Source organism: Gymnogyps californianus, chromosome 5, assembly GCF_018139145.2.
Source record: "Gymnogyps californianus isolate 813 chromosome 5, ASM1813914v2, whole genome shotgun sequence".
In the NCBI taxonomy this organism is placed as follows: domain Eukaryota; kingdom Metazoa; phylum Chordata; class Aves; order Accipitriformes; family Cathartidae; genus Gymnogyps; species Gymnogyps californianus.
In genome coordinates this window covers 34,651,202-34,672,405 of record NC_059475.1, presented here as the reverse complement: position 1 = coordinate 34,672,405, position 21,204 = coordinate 34,651,202, and the positions used below count along the sequence as shown (strand labels likewise).

Sequence of the window (21,204 nt, the reverse complement as noted above, 5' to 3'; positions counted from 1 at the left end):
ATGTTGATGTTTGTTTGCCCTTCGTGCCACAAGGGCGGGACACAAAACTGAACAGGTAGACTGAAGACAGGACCTCCAAGCCGGTGGTAATGGGAAATGAGAAGCCTCAAATTAAATTCTTATATACCAGTTTCATTTCTCTCCATAGATGTCTTTTGAAATCCTTAAAATGTGAGGGAGAAAATGCAGTAGACTAGACAAAATGGAAAAAGAAAAAAGTCTTGCATAATAAACAGGGAGTGTTAAAGAGAAGTCTTTCACTTCGTTATCAGGATCTCCAATTACTTTTTCAGTAGAAAATTCTGAAAAATGAAAATATCTTGGTGTTTGAAAGTCTTTCCAATGGTGGGCAATCCAGTCACTAGAGAATTCTCAACAATGCTGAGTTTTCTGTCGCTCTGTACACGAGGTTTTGATCAGTAATTATTTTAAACAGATTTACTGACTAAGATGCTTCAGAAAATAATGTTATAGCATCCCATTTGTGGCAAAGTACGTTAAGGATGTTTTCTTATGTATTCTGATGAAAGTACTGCTATTTATAGAATCTTAATTTATGTGGCAGTTTACCATTCACCTGTTTTTAACATCTGGCAATATTTCTATACTTTCATTCTGTAGGCCTTCCTGCTTAGTTTGTGACACTACAGTGCTATGAAATGTGATGGTTGCCTAAAAACAGCAACCCTGAAAGGAAGGCAGTGCTTCTGCTGGCAGTTCTAAATGCAAGCAGGATTTACAAATTATTTTAATAGGACATTCATATGAGTTTTCAGCTTGCTGCTTCTCTTCCAAAACGTAACTAGAGGCTACTGATGTTAATGGCACGTAATGTTAATAGCTTTCTTTTCTCTGTTTTGGAAGCCAAGTTTTTACGTTAAAACCACAGTAAGTAAAATTTTAAAATACTTAACAGAGCCTTTTTATAGAATCACGGAATAATTTAGGTTGGAAGGGGAGCTGTGAAGGTCAACTAGGCCAGTCCCCTGCACAAAGCAAGTCTAACAAGATCAGCTTGTTCAGGGAGACCTCCAGAGTCTTGAATACCACCAAAGATGGAGAGTCCACAACCTTGCTGGGCAACCTTTTCCCGTATTTGACGAAAACAAATATTTTATATATATATATATGTATATAAAAAATAAAAATGTCTCTATATGTATATATATAAATAAAAATAATATTTATGATATGTAAGAATATTTTTATATGCACATATGTAAAATTTATACATATATATACAATTTATATAATTGATAAGTATGTATATAATATAAATTTAAAGAAAAAAGGATAGAATACAAAGGTCTTTCTTTGGAAAAGTGAGTATTTTGTGGAAAAAGTTAAATTAGGATTTATTTATAAATGTGAGGTGTAATCACTATTTTAGAATTTCTACAGTCAACAGTACCAAAAAAAAAATTTTTTTCCCCAATGATGAGAAGTATTAATTGTCACTTGATGAATGAGAAGAGAATGAAAGGAGAATGAGAGTAATTTGCAAAAATTCAGCACAATTGATTCACAGTATCTGTTATGATTTCTTAATATGCTTCTGTAAATACACAGAAGTCAATAGTGGAATTCAGGAAAACTGCATACCAAACATGCATACCATGCATACTTATAAATTTTAAGACTTTTTTTTTTTTTTTTTAATGAGTACTCACTTCAAGAAGAGGAATTCCAGAATGAAGAAGTAAATTGTATGATGCATTCAGTTTCCCATCCACTCAACAGCCCATTTAAAAGGGAGTTTATTAATATTGCAGATCTCGGAATACACTGTAAAAAAGAAAAGGAAAAAAGATTGGCAGAGAATTCTTTCCCAGTTAAAATAACATTGATATCCATTCCCATTTTTATAATCTTCAAATGGCTGGTTTAAAACACCACAGCTCAAAGGCTTCAGTAAGAACAAAAGTTCTGTAATGAGAGAAGAGTCACCAAACTTTTCAATGGCACATAGCATTTGCATCTATTTTTGTTGGCCATTTGTGAACCATGAGGATCACTAATGGTGCGGTAAATAATAATCATCATCATCATCGTTGTCATCATCCTCCTCTTCCTCATTGTTGATCAAGCAGGGAAGACTCGGAGCAAATAAGGAAAACCAGTATACATATGTGACTTGAAGTTTCAGGAGGGCCACAAGAACGTGTTATTCTTGATAGGGCTATAAGAGTGGCAAGAAAAGAGCCCAGACTATGGATCATAACCTGTTTAGCCTTCCTAACTGAGACAGTCACACACATACACAGCCTGAGACTGTATGTCAGAGCCTGTAATGCCAAGTGCCGTAGCATGCCAGCAGGCAGAGACACCAAACCCGGTGAGTCAGGCAGGAGGGGTGTGCAATTGCCAGGGAATACTGTCTCTGTGGGCTCCGTCAATGGGAACCTCTCAGTATTCTTCTGCTGTTCTGTTTGTCTCATTTCCAGGACCGTTGCTTTGGCTGGCTGTGTAGGGCAGAAGCTATTGAGGGGGAACCCTTGGCAGGATGCTCTGCGTTGCCATGTTACAAATGTGGCAACTACTGGGTTTCTTTTGAGCTGCAAGAAATTTAAATGGAGAGGAGCAAGTGTTCATATGGGTTGTCATTCTCCTACAGATACCAGAATGTCTTGGTATGGTCCTGACAGCTGATTGATTGATTTGATTCATTGCCTGTGTAAGCAAACATATGAGAGATGACAGGCTGTATACGTTTTAAAGACTTCTCTCATTTTGTTGCTTGCTGTAGGCTTAGAGTTAAATATTGTTAAAGATTTAGAATTGGCCAGGAGAGGCCGATAGTTAAGAGTAAGCAGTCAAATATCAGCGTGACAAGATTATCTCCAGAGGATATAATTTTTTCTGTTCAAGGGAAAAAAAAGATGTTGTATTTATTCACGTTACACAAACAGGGACAGCAGTAAGATGACAACATTTGTACGTTGCAAAGGTGTTTAGGAATAGAAATGTCTGTGAGTCCGTGAAAGACAAAATAAGTTAGGCAAATGAGCAACGTGATTATGACAAAAATCATGTTTAGGTAGCTAAAACAAACAAGAGGAATAATCTAGGCTACTTACCACATCAGTAATTCCAATTTCATTGTAACTAATAAGGAATGCAATTTTGAGCATGGCTAAAATACAGTAGCTCAAAAAGAATACAGTACAGGTAGAAAGTTAGGAGTGAACATGCTTAAATGCATGGAGGAACATTGATAGGAGGAAACACTGGACTAGAGCTCTCTGGGCTCTTGTCAGATGAGGGTTGTACAGGGCTAGAAAGCACTGCTATTTACTGTCTCACACATTGGGCTGAAGACCTACAATAAAAGTAAGCAAATTTTAAACTAATAAAATATTTTTAATGCAATTCATGATTTGTCAGTTAAAATTGTTGTTTTAAAATATTTGATTGTAAGAGCATAGCAAGATTCCAGAAAGGGAATGGACAATAAACTGAAATAACCCTTGTATTTTCACCCTGTAATCAGGACCTGAAATCAAGGACTGGCAATCAAGACTCCATAAAGAGTCTTGAATGTTGCAACTCAGTAAGTAAACATAAACAAAGGCACACAGTTGTAAAGCTTACTCCTGTTATGATTTCTTAGCATATTTTTAGTCTCCATATTTTTATTTTCTGTATGTCAGGTTTGTTGGAGCGTATGTTTCAAGTGGTATATGAAGCATGACTTCTACTACTCTGAAATAATTTGAGATTGTAATTTTAATAATTAGTTGAATGAGTGAGTGATGGGCGGTAAAGCTATAAACACTTAGCTTTTAAACTCATTGTCGGGTTTCTCACAGCTCACAGATAATTGGCTCAGTTCCAACTATTTAAAGTTTTTCAGGATCCTCCCAGTTGGAAGAAATGATAAGAAACATTGGTTCATATTTTCAAAGTTTATTCATAGCCATTAGGAACAGACACATGGAAACAAATGAGTAATGAGATGAAGGAGTCAATGTCAGTTCTAGGAACCAGTTCATTGGAAAACGGTCGGCTCCAGAGCTGTATAGAGTAGGCACAGTTTATACACGTAATGTTAGAATAAACAAAAAATTGGGAAAAAGTTAAAAATCTTTCATTTTCTTTGAGTTAGAGATTGGGGGTAAGGAATAAATCTTTGTTTCTTTTCGAGTTCTTTGTTTCATAAAATATAGGCTTTCTGGTCAGATATCCTCTCTTCCCGTGGCACCTGAGTGGAACTTGCCCCACTGAGATCTTCACCACTGCCACCAGTAGAGACAGAAGTGAACTAACTATAAACAATATTGAAAATCCTGTTTTTTAGAACCTGCAGTTTCCTCTGTAGGATTTGATATCAGCAGTTGTTCAAGGGTGAATGTAGCTGGATCTCTTACCTGTTCCAGAATGGCAGCTCATTGTACCTGTGGTACATTTTCAGATCATCGTGAAGAAACACAGCTTCCCACTGCTTGTGATAATTGCAGAACCCTGGGCAGCCAGCAAAAATCTGAAACAGCGTGACTAGATCAGCTTTGTGTGAATGTGACTATATTTCTTCCAAGAGCTTGAGGGTACTTTAGATGCCTTTACGCCACTGGAAATCTGAGCTAAGAAACCCTGCCATGGCTGAACTGGCACCATGTAAAGTTAGCTTAGGTGTATCTGTCTTGGTGTTTCCTGATCTAAGCTTGCATAGTGGCATTAGAGTGTATAAAGTCAGTGAAGGTTGATCAGGATTTAATATATGTGCCTCAGTGCTAGTCCTGCTGTATCCAAGCTGGCACTGGTGGTGCTAATGTGGTTTCTCTGCCTTATGGTCTAGATTTAGCAGGGCTCATCAGTTCAGACTGAGCTCTTGCCAATTAAGTAAGTCCATGTGCAGTGCTGCATCTGGGCAAGTAAGACCTACCAGAAACAGTGTGTAATAGCCTAGGTTGAACCCAGTGAACCCAAATGGGCTGTGTCGTTTGGTGTGTTACACTGCATGCTCAGTAATTACTGTCTGCGGAGGTTTTTTTCCTCCATTATCTGAGGTATTCTTCTACTTTTGATAATGGAAAGTTGGTTGTAAAAAGAAAACTATATGGTGGTAGTTGCTTTTTAAACAAGCTGTAGGATTTATCTTAATGCACTTTGTTTTTCTTGACCACTTCTGCTATTGTTTTTGTTTTTTCTAGTTAGAGTTGAAAATTTCTCCTTAAAGTGTTTCTATTTCAAAACAGTGTATTTTGTACTACCACTTGTTTTAAGGAGGCTTAAGAGTACTGGTACAAAAAAGATATCTAAAGAAAATACTTATGTTTTGGACAAAGAGGAATTGTCCTATTTTTAAGGTTCATTGCAGGCACTTTTGATAATACTGTTTTTCCCACTTCCATAAAGAATTTTGCTATAAACTATCAAGAATTCACATTCAGTGAATTGAAATTTGTAAACATATGGATATAATATACTTCATAAAAACTAGATTTGGGGAAAAGTAGTTAATGTAAAATAGTTAAATACTGTTTAGGTGGTAATGTATTTATACTAAATATATGAGTATTTTTATTAAATTTTATTTTTAACTCATACCCTCAGTTTACATTATTAAATTATACTGATTTGTTTAAAGATTTAATCTTCTAATGATTAAAGAGAATAGTTTAAAGATTCCTTTGCATGAATGGACATCCTTATACCCAATAAAGTAGATAGCTACAACTGAGTTTTAATCTCAACATCTTCTCATCGTCTCTGCTACCAGAAGAAAATAGCTCAGCATGGTTCTTGCAGGGCCTCAGTTCAGAGCTTTGCATATAGAGCTGTGCTAAATAAATTGTTACTGTGTAATTGCTTACAGGACACTCTTCTGTCCCAGGTGGTTCGTTAGGCATGCAAACCAAAAGGGGCAAGTAAACCAGACTGGGCCCGTGTGCTGATTTTGCCTAGAAAATAAAGGAGGGAATGTCTTTTTCTTCAAGTCCTTGCCGATAGTGGAGTTGTTTGTCTGCAGTACGTGTTTATGTCCTGGCTTATGTGCTAACTGGCATTATTTTGCTATGATTACACCTTCAGGCTTTGAAATCTTACAGCTGTATATGATTTAACACTCTTCATTCAGGCTAGAGTTGCACTTGGTTGTCATTGGGATTTCTGCAGTGTTATTAACTCATTAACAGGTTTAGTATTGTCAGCTCTGCTTCCTCCTCATTTCTGTTAATCTCAGTTTGTGTCAGTCCCCTGGTCCAGTACTGTGGATGAGCTTTATTTGCTTTCACTTGAACTCAGAAGATGAACCCAAAATACTCAGTAAGACATATGGCTTTGTGGTCTGATCCTGGATCTCCTCCAGCTCCATGCCTTGTCTTTGTGTTTCCCTTGCACCTTCCTGTAATCTGAAATTCATACTGTCCTTCCTTGGAAGTCCTATAGTGCATGGTTGTAGGTCTGGATTCAGGGAAGGCATCTTCTCAAACCATAGAAACAATGACTAGGAGAAGCCTCAAGTTTGGAGTTGTTGCCTTCTGCTATAATAGAGTTTTAGGTACTTCTGGTGCTGGACAATAACCTGAATAACACTGAACAAAGTAGCTTTTTTTTTTTTTTTTTCCCTGTGCTTGTTTACTATGTGTTTTTGAGGCAGTTTCTTTTAACAGAGTTTGGCAGACTATGTTGAACTGTGCAGAAAATACCTCAAGTTCCTTGAGGATGACAAGTTACCTGATTTCTGGTGTCTGAGGCTGTATGAGATATGAGCAGAGGGAAGACAGGACACTGAGGCCCTGGGCCTGTGGATTGGTCCTGGAGGATTATCTAAGTATCAGCAGGTCTGTATGCATTTAGCTGTGCGGCAATGCAGAGAGGTGTTGCTGCATGCCATAATGTGAAGTGTGGTTTCTTAAACCCTGTCATTAATTGATCATGCAAACCTGGGCTCACAGGTCCATAAGATGACATTTGTGTTTTGGGAACAGAGGAAATGAAGAGGTCACTGGAGTGGTTTACATAAGAAATGCAGTGTTTATAGATAGAATGTGTCATTAGGAAAATGGAGTATAGTTTTTCTTGTGATGCTTGTGTTTCTTAAGCTGGCAGATAAGATGTGAAATGTGTTAGCATCTAGTATAGGCATACTTTGTCATATTTAAAAGTGCATCTAGCTGAGATTGATTGTAGACTTGATTAGTGTACATTGCTGCCAAGAATCCATGTAAGCTGTTAAACTGGGCCTGTATAAGATGCTGTGAATTGTTTTAGATGCTGTTAGCTAAGAAACTAAACATGTTCTTTTCCTGAACTAAGTTAAATACAAGAAAACTAAGATTAGGGATAAGAATACTATTTTTTTAGAGTAATGGAAAAAACTCTCAGACATCCCCTAAAGAAATAAACAAAGCTGAAAATCAAGACCTCCTTGTAAAGACTGCTCTTTAAAGTAACGGTTCTTGGCATCTGCTGTAAGTACAGCTGTTCTAAACTGTGATAGAACTAATAATTTCAGAGAAGTCTAAAAGGAGGTATGACTCTTCAAAAGTACTTAGCTTTTTTTGTTGTTGTTTTAACTCTTCTCTTCCCTTCTCTTAGATGTGCTTACCTTCTATCCTTTTCCTTCCCATCCTAGAATTTTTTATGGTTTTACAGTGAAAGGAGGTGCAACAAAAACTTCTTATTGGAAATACTTGTTGGGGGGGGAGGGGGGGGAAACCAAAACAGAAACTTTATTTGTAATGAAAAGTAACAAGAGTCCAAAGGAAACATTCTGTCAAGCATTTACTATTTGTAGCTTCAAAGAATTTATTTTTTTTATTGGGTACAAACAATTAGAAGTATTGATAATGCTACATCTCCAAAGATTTGAATGTCTTTAATGGCTTGATGTTTTTCTTTTGAAGGTCACCTGATCACTGCAGTGATCACACTGACAGTGTGATTGAATTGAAACTCAAGCTTGTTAGAATATTAGATTAAAACCCAGTACAGAATTTGTAGCCTAAGGCCACACAAATATTGTAAAATTTAAATGATAAATCATTTGAAAGAGGCGTAACCCACTAGACTAATGGATACACAGAAAAAATGGCTCATTTAATTGCTGTTAGAAAATGTGAGAAACCTTGGGGGGGGGGTTAGAAGTTCATAGCCTTCAGAGAAGCTCTAACATAAATTTTACAGCATTAGCAACTGTGGCACAGAAGGCCTCCTGTGTTCAAGAACAATTCCTGTGTCATTTAATCTATTCTTAAATCTGTCAAGAACCAGCCTGTGCACTTTCCTTGCCCTCACTGTTCTTACAGAAAGATTATTTGTGAGGTTTCACCCCTCTAGCTCTTGGAAAATTTGCTTTCTATTTCTTATGATTTTCTCACAGTTATTTTTCTTGTGCAACACTGTTCTTTATCTCTTCTCCCTCTGATCTTTGTTTTGCTGGTGTATTTATATAAACACACCAGCAGCAACCATCTAATGCTTTCTTTTTGCTAAGCTAATCAAGAAAGCTCTTTTCACCTCTGAGATGTCTTACTTTTCTTTATCATTGCAATAGACCTCCTTTGCATCTAGCTTACAGGTGGCATTACTGCTTCCCTGTGTTTTCTGGAAAAAATCATAGATTCACATGTCTAACTTGTATTTCTGGTTTATCATCACCCTGTTTTTCATTAGGTCATCTGAACCTTTCTCTTCTCCTGTTTTTCCAGTAGATTAGCTCCTTTTTTATAGTAGTACTTCTTTGTCAGTCTTTGAGAATACCATTCTGGCACTTTGTAGCGCTTCATCTGAAGGGAAGGGGAGAGAAGACTTGCTCTGCTCTGAGATCCAGTAAAGCACAGTTTGAAGAGCTTGCTATGGGACGTTCATAAAGGTGGACGTTAAATTTTGTTTTCTTGAAAAAATATACTTAGAATTTCCCTATATTTTAGTATATGACAAAAACTATGTGAAAAACAAAGCAGATGACAGAAACATTCATCAAGTGTGAGGGGCAGATGTATACAGGGAGTCAAACTAATCACTGCAGTCTTGTCTTTAAAATCTATGAAGTTGCAGTTGATAGGTTGTCTGCTGTGTCAGCCTTTACCCGGTCAGAGAAAATAGGGACAAATACATTGTACTGGTGGTTACTGATGTGGCAGAGAAAGCACAAGAACGCTCTTGCTGGGTGGGCAAGAAAGAGGCTACTTATGGGATTTTGGTGAATTGAAATAACTGGAATAAAATAAATGTGTTCTTTTCTGCTGAGAACTTATATTTGGGAGTGAATTATAATACATGAATTGAAACTACAGCTAGTCTTGATACTATGACTAGCTCTGAATGCCCAATGAAAATAAATTTTATTAAGTAAGTTGAAGTTACTGGTTTGCTCTTTTATTTCAAACAGATTAATCTCAACAGTGTTCTTTCTTTAATCTGCAGGCTTCACCTGATAGCTTGCAGAAGCAGCCTTTGTCTTCCTTTATTTTCCTATCAGATTTTCACATTACTTCTCACAATAAAAATTCCCACCAGTGGATACATTCTGTAACTTGTTCCAAACTGTTGCACCTCAGCCGTTGTATGTCTGATTACAAACTTTTCAAAGATAAAAGGGAAAATGAGCTCAAACAGTGATGTGATCAGGACCTTCTCAGCTACTTTCACTTTTCTGGAACTGTTGCTGTTCATGATACGTTCTTTGGCAGCAGAAATTAAGTGGCTACGTAAATGGAAAGGACAAAACACTGACTTAAAAAGGCCCTGCTTATTTTTGGAATGCAATTCTTTCTTCTCATGGGGTAAAAAAAATCATTTGCATCTGGACTTACATCAAAAGCATTAACCATCTCTGATACTGCATATCCTGTACATCTTAATTTCACCAGCACAATGTTTTGAACTTGTTAGTCTTATTTTTCACTAATCTAATGAGTTTTATACTTAAAAAAGAAAAAATACAATCCATATAAAAGAGAGACTCCTTTCTTCGTGTGGCTATTTTAGCTCTTTTAATGCTCTATTTAAATAAAATGTTTTGTTACCTTTTTTTGCATAGCTCTCAGGTCAGAATATGTGAACCTGTGGAGGGGGTGGTATGTTTTCTGTCACCTGACCCTGCTCACACCTAAGCCAGTCTTGTGAGTGTGCTGTAAATACCACTGTACTTTAACTCAATTTTTAAAGTTGTTTCCACTGTGACATGTTTGCCCAGATACCGTACAACCTGTTAGTAACTACGTTAAGGTGCTGCAACTACTTTTGTTGTTAAATAGTTGTGGGTTAAAACTGAAAGTATTGCCATTTTATGATTTCATTCTCTTATGTCCATTTTTAGCAGAATGAAGTTTAAAATGGGAAGGAAGCTTGAAATTTGGTGTGCATCGATGCCTTGCAATTTTGAAAATGGTTTTTAGATTATCTGCTATGGGAAAACAAGGCTTACATGATCAAAAGATAGACAACATCATCCTTCAGTCTTTCCATTGGTCTTTCAGGTCCCCCTTTTAAATCTGTTTAACCCGCGAAAAAAATGATAAGAGGATAATAGAAAAGTGACTGCGATGTAACAAAAAGAGAATTTTTAAGGATACAGTTATCTATAAATTAAGTGAAAATTAGCAGCCAGGCAAAGAGGAGACTCAGATTATTACCCCCACTGAGAAGGCAGATTGGTATCGACTGGTGCTTTCACTGCTTGGCTCTGTCTTAGCTTAGCTCTCTTCCTTGTGTGGGTATCAAAGGGAATCTGGATTTATTATGATGATAGTGAATGGCATTTAGATCACCAGTTCTTAGGAAACGAGCCTGCGTTATTTCTGCTGCTCACAACGTATTTTGCTAGCAGTTATAAGCATTTGCAATTTGCATGCAGGCTAGTAGTTCTTTTTATTCTGTAAATACGTCAGAGAGATTTGTGTGCAGATACGCAAATAGTATAAGTGCTCTTCTTATAATTAATTTGCTGTCTTCTGTGATAGATCTGGTGAAGGTGCTACAAAATTTCTGTAATATGCCATCTGTTTTATGTAGTTTTTCTGGTTGACATGCAGTCACTTGAAAAATATGGCAGTAGCAGAGAAAAGAGGCAGGATATTTATCTCTGATGTTACTATCCATGGGACCTGCAAAATACCTTAAAACCATTTTAATAGTAAGAGAATGAATCTTTACATTCTGGTACTATCCCATTCCTTTGCCTTCTTTACAGTATGCCTATAGGACAGGAATTCTGTGTCTGCAGGAGAATAGGCTTTTAAAGAGAGACGTTTTGAGGTCTGAGAAAAAATTCCGTTACCTTCTTATATCCTAAAATGTAAGCTTCCTTAGCAGTGTTTGTTAGGTCTTCAAGTCAACAATACGTGCAATTTACAATAGGTAAAAATGGGTGCTTGCTGCAGTGTGTATAAGGTTGGGCCTATAAAAACAAAATACTTGAATCCTGCTACATTTGCATGCAGTGCATGGAACAGAACTACCTGAATCTGAAATGAGACTTCTGAATAATGCTTTACTACAAGCAAAACCAGACTAGAATACAATGCTGTGCCAGACCAGTACTTTCCAGAACATGTCAAGTGTATTTAAATATTTTTTGTATTTATCAGCTGCTGAATGAATGTGGTTTAAGGACCTAAACATATAAATGATCCTATAAAAAGAAGGGTAAGGAAGAGAGATCTGCTATGGAAAGTCTGTCAAAAATATTACAGACAGATGAAAAAGTCCTAAGAAAAAGAACTGAACTTCGGAGATGTTATCACTAAAAGACAAAAATGTAAGAAATTAATATCTTATACTTCAGTGCATACTGTTCAATGTTGTAGCAGTCCATGTATTTTCCAACTAATAGTGCATCACAGTTATCAATGACTGTCTTTCTGAGTGTAGCATTTTGTCAAGATGGTTTTTATCAACAGGTAACCACAACTAATATAAAAACAGTTCTGAATTCTGAGAACCAAGAGGAAAATCTGGTAGGTAATAGCAGTTTTCAGTTTTCTGGAATTGCATATTTTGATATTGGGGAGGTAAACATTATTATTAATTTTCTTTACCAGACTATAGCTAGCCCTTCATTTTTTTGAGGGTAATGATTGCATTTTTTCTAAAGCATATGATATGAAAATGACCATTAACAGCTGTAGAATTGGAAGTGCTTTGATCTAAAGAGGGCTTTTGTTTACTGGGAATACACTGTGTGGGATAAGAGATTAAGTGATAGTTTTAAAGGGCTATATTGTTTTCAAATTGTGGGACATTTAAAAAAAAAAAAAAGTTCACAACAGATTATATCCTGCCTCTACTTGAAGAAAATACTAGTTTACCTTCAGAGTTGAAGAACTTCTCTTCTACTTCTCATTTTGGAAATCAACAGGCTAATAATCCATTTTCCTTCAGTATGATCTCATTTAAAACTCTGTTAAAGAAAGCAAAGGAAAAAAAATCGTATGGACAGATTTAGAAGTTCACAGATGCCAAGTGGGAAGGCTTCACAACTGTTGTAAACTGGATGTTTGCACATTAGAGTGTGAATGCCGATTTTAACCTTTTCATACGGATTTTTGTATGCTGTGTATTTGACAGGTGAGAACTATATTCCCTTATTGGCTTCCCATCTCCATTACTTCCTAGGCACAAGACTAGACAGGGGTCAGAAACAGAACATCAGTAATAGAAACCAGGAGCTGAAAGTAGGACGAATGTTGGGAGATTTGGAGCTATTGCTAAAACCTCTTCAGTTTTGATACATGTAACAGCTCACTTGGAAGTCAAACTGTTTAATGGATATTTAGGGATTTCTCCTTAGTGTGATGGTTTTCAGACTATGTGTTTCCGTGGTAGGAGTGGGTTCAGTCTATGCCCGTGCTATTTATGCCAGTATTTGATTTCTTAAAAAACATTTCTAGTACCTTATAAACTGTCATTGTATGTACAATACTCCATGGAGCTATAGCATTTTAGGGAGCTTTTTTTGTTGTGATTCTCCTTGTCTATAAGGAAGTATATGTGGGGGGTGTAATATAGATCAGAGGCTCAGCCACTTAGTGTATATGTAGAGGGGAGCAGCTAACAATTCTGTATCTTTCCATAAACTATGCACTCAACACTGCTTAAAATACTGGCTTTTATAAACTTTTGGGGGGTTAAAAAAAAATTAAATTTTGAAACAAGACAATAAAATCCTGCATGGGGATCATGTTCATATAGATGTCCTATGCAAAAGTCTCCCTTGGTTGGGCTTTAAAGACAAGAAGTTAGGCATGGCCTTTGTGTATGTAGTATAATATGTGGCTGTGATGCAAAGTTTTCTTCTGCCTTTTCTTCCCTCAAACCTTAAAGCACCATGGATCATCCTGATCTTTCTGCCATACTATCAAACAGAGTTTCACCCTGTATCCTATTTAAAATAAATAGCTTGCATTTCAATCAGAATATACCACTTTTTAAAATACATGCAGTGTTGATTTACGGTTTTCTAAGCCATGAGAAATGTAGTACCTACTCTGCTTGATTGCTTCCACCCCATGTTTATTGCTGAACATTTGTTTTCTTTCCTGGGCTAGAGTTTGCACGGATATGAGGGCGTGTGGCTGTGCTTGCATGCACGTCAGTAAGGTGCGACAAAGTCTTCCTGTAAGAGGTCTTATTTCAGCCAACTCCACTGAATTACTTCCTCTCACGAGAAGCTCTCCTGTTGCTATCAATGCTAGTAATTTAATTGGCAATGATAGTTAAATATTAGTTTTCAGAGATTTAATTTTGGTGAATATTAACTAAACTGTTGGAATTCTTGGTTGTTAAAACTGGGTTTGAAATTTTTCACATTTATCTGAGGCATTTACGTTTTCTGAATCTGGCTAGAACAGTAACCTAAGAAGAGGCTTGCTTGCACAGCTTCCCAGTGTTCTGACTCTCCTACAATCAAAGAAAAAAACGGGGAGATGAGATTGCTGTATCACAACCTCTGTGTCCTTCAGAAAGTTTGCTGTAGTCAGAAATAACTGTAATTCCTTTGAAATTATGCTGATTTTTTTAAAGCATTTGTGCCACTAATTTTTTTCCACCTCTCAAATTGACTGTGCTGGTGTTTACGAGAAATGAGCCCGCCTGTGCGACTGGGGTACAAGTGCAGAGAGAATTAGCCAAGAGAACAGATTTGGAGTTTCAGGTTTAAATCACGTCTGTTTTGGTGTGTGTGTTGTGTGTCCCCCGTCCCCCCCCCCCCTTTTTTTTTTTTAATGTAGTGAAGAAAATGAAAGCACACTAATACTCTTAAACTTCTGTGAAATTTACTGTGTTGTAATTTCAGTTATAGTAACTAGCTGCTTTACATGCACTTTATAAGTTAATTATAAGCTGTTTGAATAAATACTTGCTCTTAATTGCTTGTTTTGGACATTGCTCATGTTAAACATCTTTGCTAACCCATGAACAACTGTGAACTTAAATACATAGCAACTCTCGCTGTTTCTGATTACGTAAAGAGTACTGACTGGTGCATGATTAAAGACTCTACTGTTAAGTGTATGGATATCTGTGTATACCTGCGCATCCAATGTTTGTGTTTGAAACTTCCTGTAGCCGCAGGTGGAGAAGTAATAGGGACACCAGCTGAAACGGATTGTTTCCGCATAATCTGTGATAATGTTTATCACTTTCCATTGAGCTGATTTATCTTTAAATTAGGTGAAGCCTCACTGAAAATCAGACTTATATATGAAGGTTCAAATTACACCCAACACCAAAAAGTGTTTCTAGTTAATTGAAAGAACTGCGTTCTGTTCTTAAATTTCCACCTTTTTTTTTTCTCTGTTTTTGTTTTAATTTTATTTCTATTTTTTTTAGTGAGTGACAGTTGCTTCAGGAACCTTGCCGAGGATCGTAGTGGGATAAACCTTAAAGATCTGGTCCAAGACCCTTCTTTGTGAGTATCTGGCTCTTATTGCTAAGCAAAGAAAAGCTTCTTCATGATATCCTTGTGAGTAGTTTTGTAATTATATAAAGAAGTAGCATGATGAAGTACACTTAGTGCTTTAGTGGTAATATGCTTGCCAAGTTGTTAATCCTTAATACAGACAAATATTATTAAAACCACATTGTTTTTCACGTACTTCTGTTCCTGAACTAACATCCAGTGCGCATATACGGTAGAGGGTACAGGAGTCATCAGAGGTAACAGATTATGCATGCTGGTATTTCTATGGAGGAGTTGTATGCACATTGTCACCCCTCTTTGTTTAAGGAGGAACTGCATATAAATTAGAAGATTACTGGATAATTACGTTATCGTCAGTTATCTTAACATGTAGAATCTTTTTTCTTTGTATTTGATTTCATACAGCTGATATTTATTTCTTCCTCTACTACCTGTTTTAATTCAAGTATAGGAGCAGATGATCTAATTTTTACTTCATGGCAAGACTAGTGGTCTTCATCTCAGTGTTGTATTTTCCTCTAAAATAAAATTCAACCTCATGAGCTCTGAGCCAGACTTAAAATTGTATCAAACCTTTTTGTGTTTTTTTTTCTTCTCTTCAGTTAACTTTAGTACTAGCTGAAAATGTTCTTGCTAGTGTGCACGAGTGTACCACTTGTTATTAGGGAAGGGAAAGAGAGCAAAAATTCACATCTTTTTAACACGAATGATAGTGCATTCCCCAGTGGGTCCTAACGTGATGGGCCTTTACACTGGCAGAGCACATTTGTTAGTATTGGTTGAGAAGTAGTGGGAAATAAGGTGTATTTGACATCTTATTTCAGTTACAGGGGATTTTTAGTAATGAAGTAGATGCAGAATTTATTTTGTCATGTTGCTACAGGTAAATGACATATATGCATATATACGTGCATTCTTAGGAAATTTTGACATAATGTATGTAATATTTGATAATTTATACTTCTGAAATGATAGAGGTACAGGGGACAAGTATAGTTGTTGCTTGAGATTCACAGAATGAATGCAATAGGTAAATTTTTAATAATTACTGTCTAAGTGTCACAGTCAAGGCTATTTCAAAGGTCTTAATTTTCAACCAAAATTTGCCTTTTGAGTGTTTGGGATTTTTTTTTTTTTTTTTTTTTTTTTTTTTTTTTGAGAATTGTATATGGTTTTTTGAGCTCCAGGTATGCTTATGTGCTACACATAGTTTTGGTTTTGCACATCTGGAGTTTACTTTCAGAAAGGATGAATTGCTTTTGTTGTAGAATGATCATTTTCCTTACTGTTTACCAGAAGTGATGAAATTTTCTAGTTTCCTTTCCTGACCGTAACTTACATGAAGAAGATGGTAATAAATTATTGTAATCTGTAAAATAAATGAAATTAATTTCTGTTGCTTATAGCATAAGAAGCATAAGTGACTGCAATGTAGCCATTTTTATCACTTTGAAAGATTGAATAAAGTCTCAAAACATCTGTTAGGTCTCAAGGACTGTTTACGACACTGTTGTATGACAGATTATAGTGCAAGAGAAGTCTGCTTCTTCCTGCCTAATGATAGGAATGTATAGACTTTGTTTTATCTTTCCAAATTGATATTCTTGCAGTTTTATGACTGAGTGCCTATGAAGAGTTCTTGCAAAATGTGTAATGGTGTGAGTGAATCTCCAAAACAAAGAAATGATCTATGGCTGTATTGTTCAGCCCAGCCTTTTGTAGATGACTCTAAGGTCCCATGGCATCTGAATTCTTTATTATGCGAAGAGAAATGCAAAGGACAGCGTGGGGCTGAAGCATGAGTGCCAGCCAAGGAGATGTTTTAACCTTTTCTGAAATAAGAATAAAGTTTAATTAAAATCTTTAGACTATTTGGCTAAGATTTTCACCTGAATATAATACCTGAAATAGCAAAATAACATTTGATTGATCCATTTACCAGTTTAATATTTATGGTTTAGGATTTCTTTGGTGCTTGTTTGCTCTAACTGTAGACAAACTGCCTCTTTTCTTTGTAATCTAATATCAGATACCAACATCAGATTTACATAAAAACTTCTGATGCTTTCTCTGCAAATGGTTCTCTCACTCTAAAGGTTTGCAGTGCATTTGTAATGTATGATACTTATAAAGTAGTTTAACAAAGAGAGTGCAAGAGATTTTAGGTTCATTAGCATATAAATAGATAATCAGTGTATACTTTTAACAGGAGTTCACATTACTAGCAGATCATGGGTTAGCAGCAGAGGTAGAAATACAGTATAATACAGCAAGAGGATAGTATAAAAAAAGGTTTAAGTGGTTTTAGATTAGGATGGTTTGATACATCATGTAAAATGCATTTTGAATGGTGTCCATATCTTGTGAGACTTAGCTACTTCATACAGTTTTCTAAGCTACGTTAGCATCTCCCTTGTTGTTTGCCACTCTTAGGTCCATCACAGACAACTTCTCTTCTGTTATTGCAGACAGATTTTTCTGGAGGGCTGAAAGTGTGTCTTTACATTGAAATGAAACTCTATAAAGATAGCATTGTAATGTTTTTTGATGAGTGTCTGATTTATATCAAGTGTGCCTAATTGTCAGGGTAGTGTTTTTTCCCCAACTGATTTCCCAGCTAGAGCAGTCTGGACTCTGTAAACTTGATCTGCTTTCAGTTCTCTCATCATTAGTAATAAAAGCTCTGCTGCTCAAATCAGGAGTTTGATCATCTCTTTCTATTTGTATGTGTTTTACTCTGTCAATGAAAATAGAAATGCTGCTTAAGAAAAAAACCAAGCATATCAAATAAAATGAGGAGTTACTGACTGACTGTGGGAGAAGGAAGCATGCAACAACTTTACAATTAAATTTCATTTTGTGGTTAATTACAGAAAAGTTAAATTTGAACAAAAAGTTGATTAGAGGTTCAACTGAAAAGGTGGTTTGAGAGTTAACTGCTATTCTTTATTCATTGCAGCTGATCATAGAATCATAGAATGGTTTGAGTTGGAAGGGACCTTTAAAGGTCATCTAGTCCAACCCTCTTGCAATAAGCAGGGACATCTTCAACTAGATCAGATTGCTCAGAGCCCCATGATGTCTCTGCTGTATACAGTGTCCAGTTTTGGACACAAAACTTAAAGATATAGAGGTGTGTAGGAGAACGGCAAGAGGAGAAGGCGGTTAGAAAGTGCAATGTGTGACAGGTGTTACTTAATTTAGAAAACAATGGTGGAAGAGAGGAATTATGAGTTGCCTACAGTATATAAAAGATTATTAAAGGGATTGTTCTTTTTGGCTGATGAGAAAGAATTAGTTCAATTTATAGCAGATGAGATTGTTTGGATAGTTGGAAAAAATGCTAAATGTCAGTGTGATAAAGAAACTGGAATCTATTTCTAGGAATGTCAGGGAGAGCTCTGCAGATTACAGTATGTATATTTGATCCTGTGTAAGTGTAGAGAGCTGGAAGGGCAAACCTTTTTTTTTTTTTTTTTTTTTTTTTTTTTTCCCTCCTCCTTCTTCTTCTATGAAAAAGGTATGCATTCTGGCAGTTTGGCATCAGCATAGTTAATATGACCAAAACCCAGATGGAACTTATTTTGATTCCTATATAGGTAACTTAACGTGGCTATGAATAGTCAAAGCCTATGATTTGCTTTAGATGATGCACCCACTCCAGCCCTGCCTACCATTCTAGTAACATATAAAAGATATTTAAAATCTTGCATTCTGCAGAGGAGATTTATCTACATGAGAAGACTATAGCTGTCTTTCCATGAATGGTCCTAAACAGCAGAGCTGTAGACAGCAGGTCTGTAATTGGAGGAACTAGGCTGGTGGTTCTTAGATGGTGGGGCAGATGTTCTTCAGACTGTGTTCAGCTGAGGTAAAATGCAATGGAACAGCTTAAGATGCTAACAAAGTCCTGCTTTTGTGGGGAGATCTTTGAGGCTCTTTAGCAAGGCAAAATTTCTTAAGCTGGTGCTCAAGGAAAGACAGAATATTGATCAGTTCATTTGACTCCTTGCTCGGGAGCAGACTAAATGCTACCCTCTTTCTTCCCCTCCTTCTCCACCCTCAATACCCAATCTGTGCTTAGGAGGGAAATGGGTTAGATAGAATTCAATATGGCTATCACCTGAAACTCCTCCTAGGTTCTTTACTACTGAATTTTTTCTAGCTGTAAGTTATTTAAATACACCTCTGAAGCGTGAACCATCAGATCATTAGAGGGTTAGGTATACCTCCACCTACTTCAAGCAGAAGTTCTCTGTGTAGACATTCCCAAGTTTTAGCTCTTAGCGTCACTTTATAAGATGTTCGTTTCAGCTGTAGCCTGTATATAGACATAAAATTTATAAAATACTTGTCTAGATAGAAAGGAGGATGCTTTTAATCTTTCTGTGCAATTCAGTAGCTGCAGCTGCACATAATCACCGATACACATTTCTTTTGGAAACATCTTCAGAGCTTCTTTGAGATGAACAAGATCCAAGAGATTCTGAATAACTTCCTTCTTTGTAGGCAAAATCACATCACATCTAAACTGTGTTTCATATCTTCTTCAGATTAGCTGACTTTGATTAAGAGAGAGTAGATAAATCTAAAAAGTAAGAACAGGTAACTTTTGACAGGAGATCAGAAATTGTTTTAATACCTATGTACTACAGAAGCTTTTTTTTGTAAAAGTTGTGAGAAGAAAATGTTATTTACCCTGCATGTAATTGTATTAGAAAGACAGCGAAAATGTTAATAATCCACAAGTTTAACAGGTCTGTGTTAGAAACTCCTGGATGAACTTTGAATTCCATTTGTCCATGACAGGAGATAAAAGTCTGACAGAAGTCATCTTTGTCACTGCCTTGTTGTATTTTACAACCTTAGAAGGAGGAGCTAGATACTTTTTCTGGGAAGTAGTTGTGAGAGCTTTAGAATTTGTTACTTAGTCTTAAGGACTGAGGATGATGAAGGAATTCTTGAGGAGCTCTGATCTTTTTTATCTTGCTGAGGACACAAGCTATACCGTAGGATTGAAGACCTGATAAATACAATATTAAGTCTGTGGATGTAAAATTTCAGTGTCTAGCTTCACGTGAAGGAACCTGTCTAGCAGTTGTTGAGGATAACTGGAAGTATCATAGTTCATTCTTTCTGGGTTTTGCTCATCATTTGAAAATCAGTAGCATATTCTGTCTTGCTGATGATTACAAATCCAGTGTTATGATGATAGCAGTTCTGTCCCTCTCCGCTTTGTGCAGCCTTTCTAGTTTTTCAGTGCCTGTTGTAATATATGAATGTCATGCCCATTTCTTTTATTTAACTGCCAGTCTCAGTAATGCCGCATAGAGAGGAAATATTTCTTTTGTAATCCTGTCCACTGTTATCTTGTTTTGCAGCAGCATTCTAGTGGGAGTTCATGCTCAGTTGTTTGTCCATTATTTGACTGCATTAGCACATGTTTTCCCTAATATGCCTGGCTTACAAAAATACTTCTCTTGCCTCTCTTGTCTCCTGTTAGTGAGCTCATCTGTAAGCATCAAGTGATTTCATAAGGTGATCTTTGTCAGGACAACTGGAGGACTCACTATGGTAGCCCAGAGTACTCTGTTATGCAGAGGAGCAATACTGAGGTGTAACAGAAGTGCAGCCTATTTTAAGTATGGCATCTAATGAAAAAGTTGTACTTGGCAGACTTCCAAACATCTGAGACCTACCTAAAGTAATTGATGATGATGAGTCTAATCTAATAAGCACTTGTTAAAGTTGATATAAATAGAATTGGCCTCATGCTATCCTGATGGTTTCTGATCGGTCTAGGGGAATGAGTGAGACAACCTTTTATCTGCTTCAATTGCAAGCAGAGTTTGCATGTGCCTGAAAAAATTGTATTTACCCTCCCTTCGAGATAATTAAAACATGCTTACCTTAAGTGGCCAAGGTTTCTTCTCAGGCCAGTTTCCCTGCTTCGCTTCTCCGTAGTCCAACCAGACTCCATCAAATGTAGCACAGAGATTGTTCTGTAGTTCATGTGCCAAATAATTTTTACCTCCAGTCATATGAACAAGTCCCTAAATGTTTTTTACAGACATTTTGTAAGGGGCTCTCTGTTTAGGCATACTGATTATCTAAGGGAAATCTACTTTTCAGCTTTGTTTTCAAGACCTTCTCCATTACTTGCACTTCAAGAAAAGAATTTTCTCAACGTATGAGATTCCTTGGTAGTTTGTAGCAAAAATTGCTAATATTGCATGTGTTTTTCTTTGGCTGTTTAGGCTTAATGACTCATAAACCTGTAGGAACAACTGCATCTGTCTGAAGCAAAACCTCAGCAGCAGTCTGTGGCAAAGCAGAAC

General features: G+C 36.5%; 1 protein-coding gene across 8 annotated transcripts in view; it reads left to right on the top strand.

The window, feature by feature from the left end:
* The window catches only part of GPHN (gephyrin), a 310,850-nt gene that overhangs the window by 79,560 nt on the left and 210,086 nt on the right, over positions 1-21,204 (top strand). For all 8 annotated transcript variants that reach the window (XM_050897249.1, XM_050897248.1, XM_050897247.1 and 5 more), the window contains exon 2: positions 14,776-14,854. In XM_050897249.1, the coding sequence (XP_050753206.1) occupies positions 14,776-14,854 (79 nt within the window). The remainder of the gene's footprint in view (positions 1-14,775; positions 14,855-21,204) is intronic.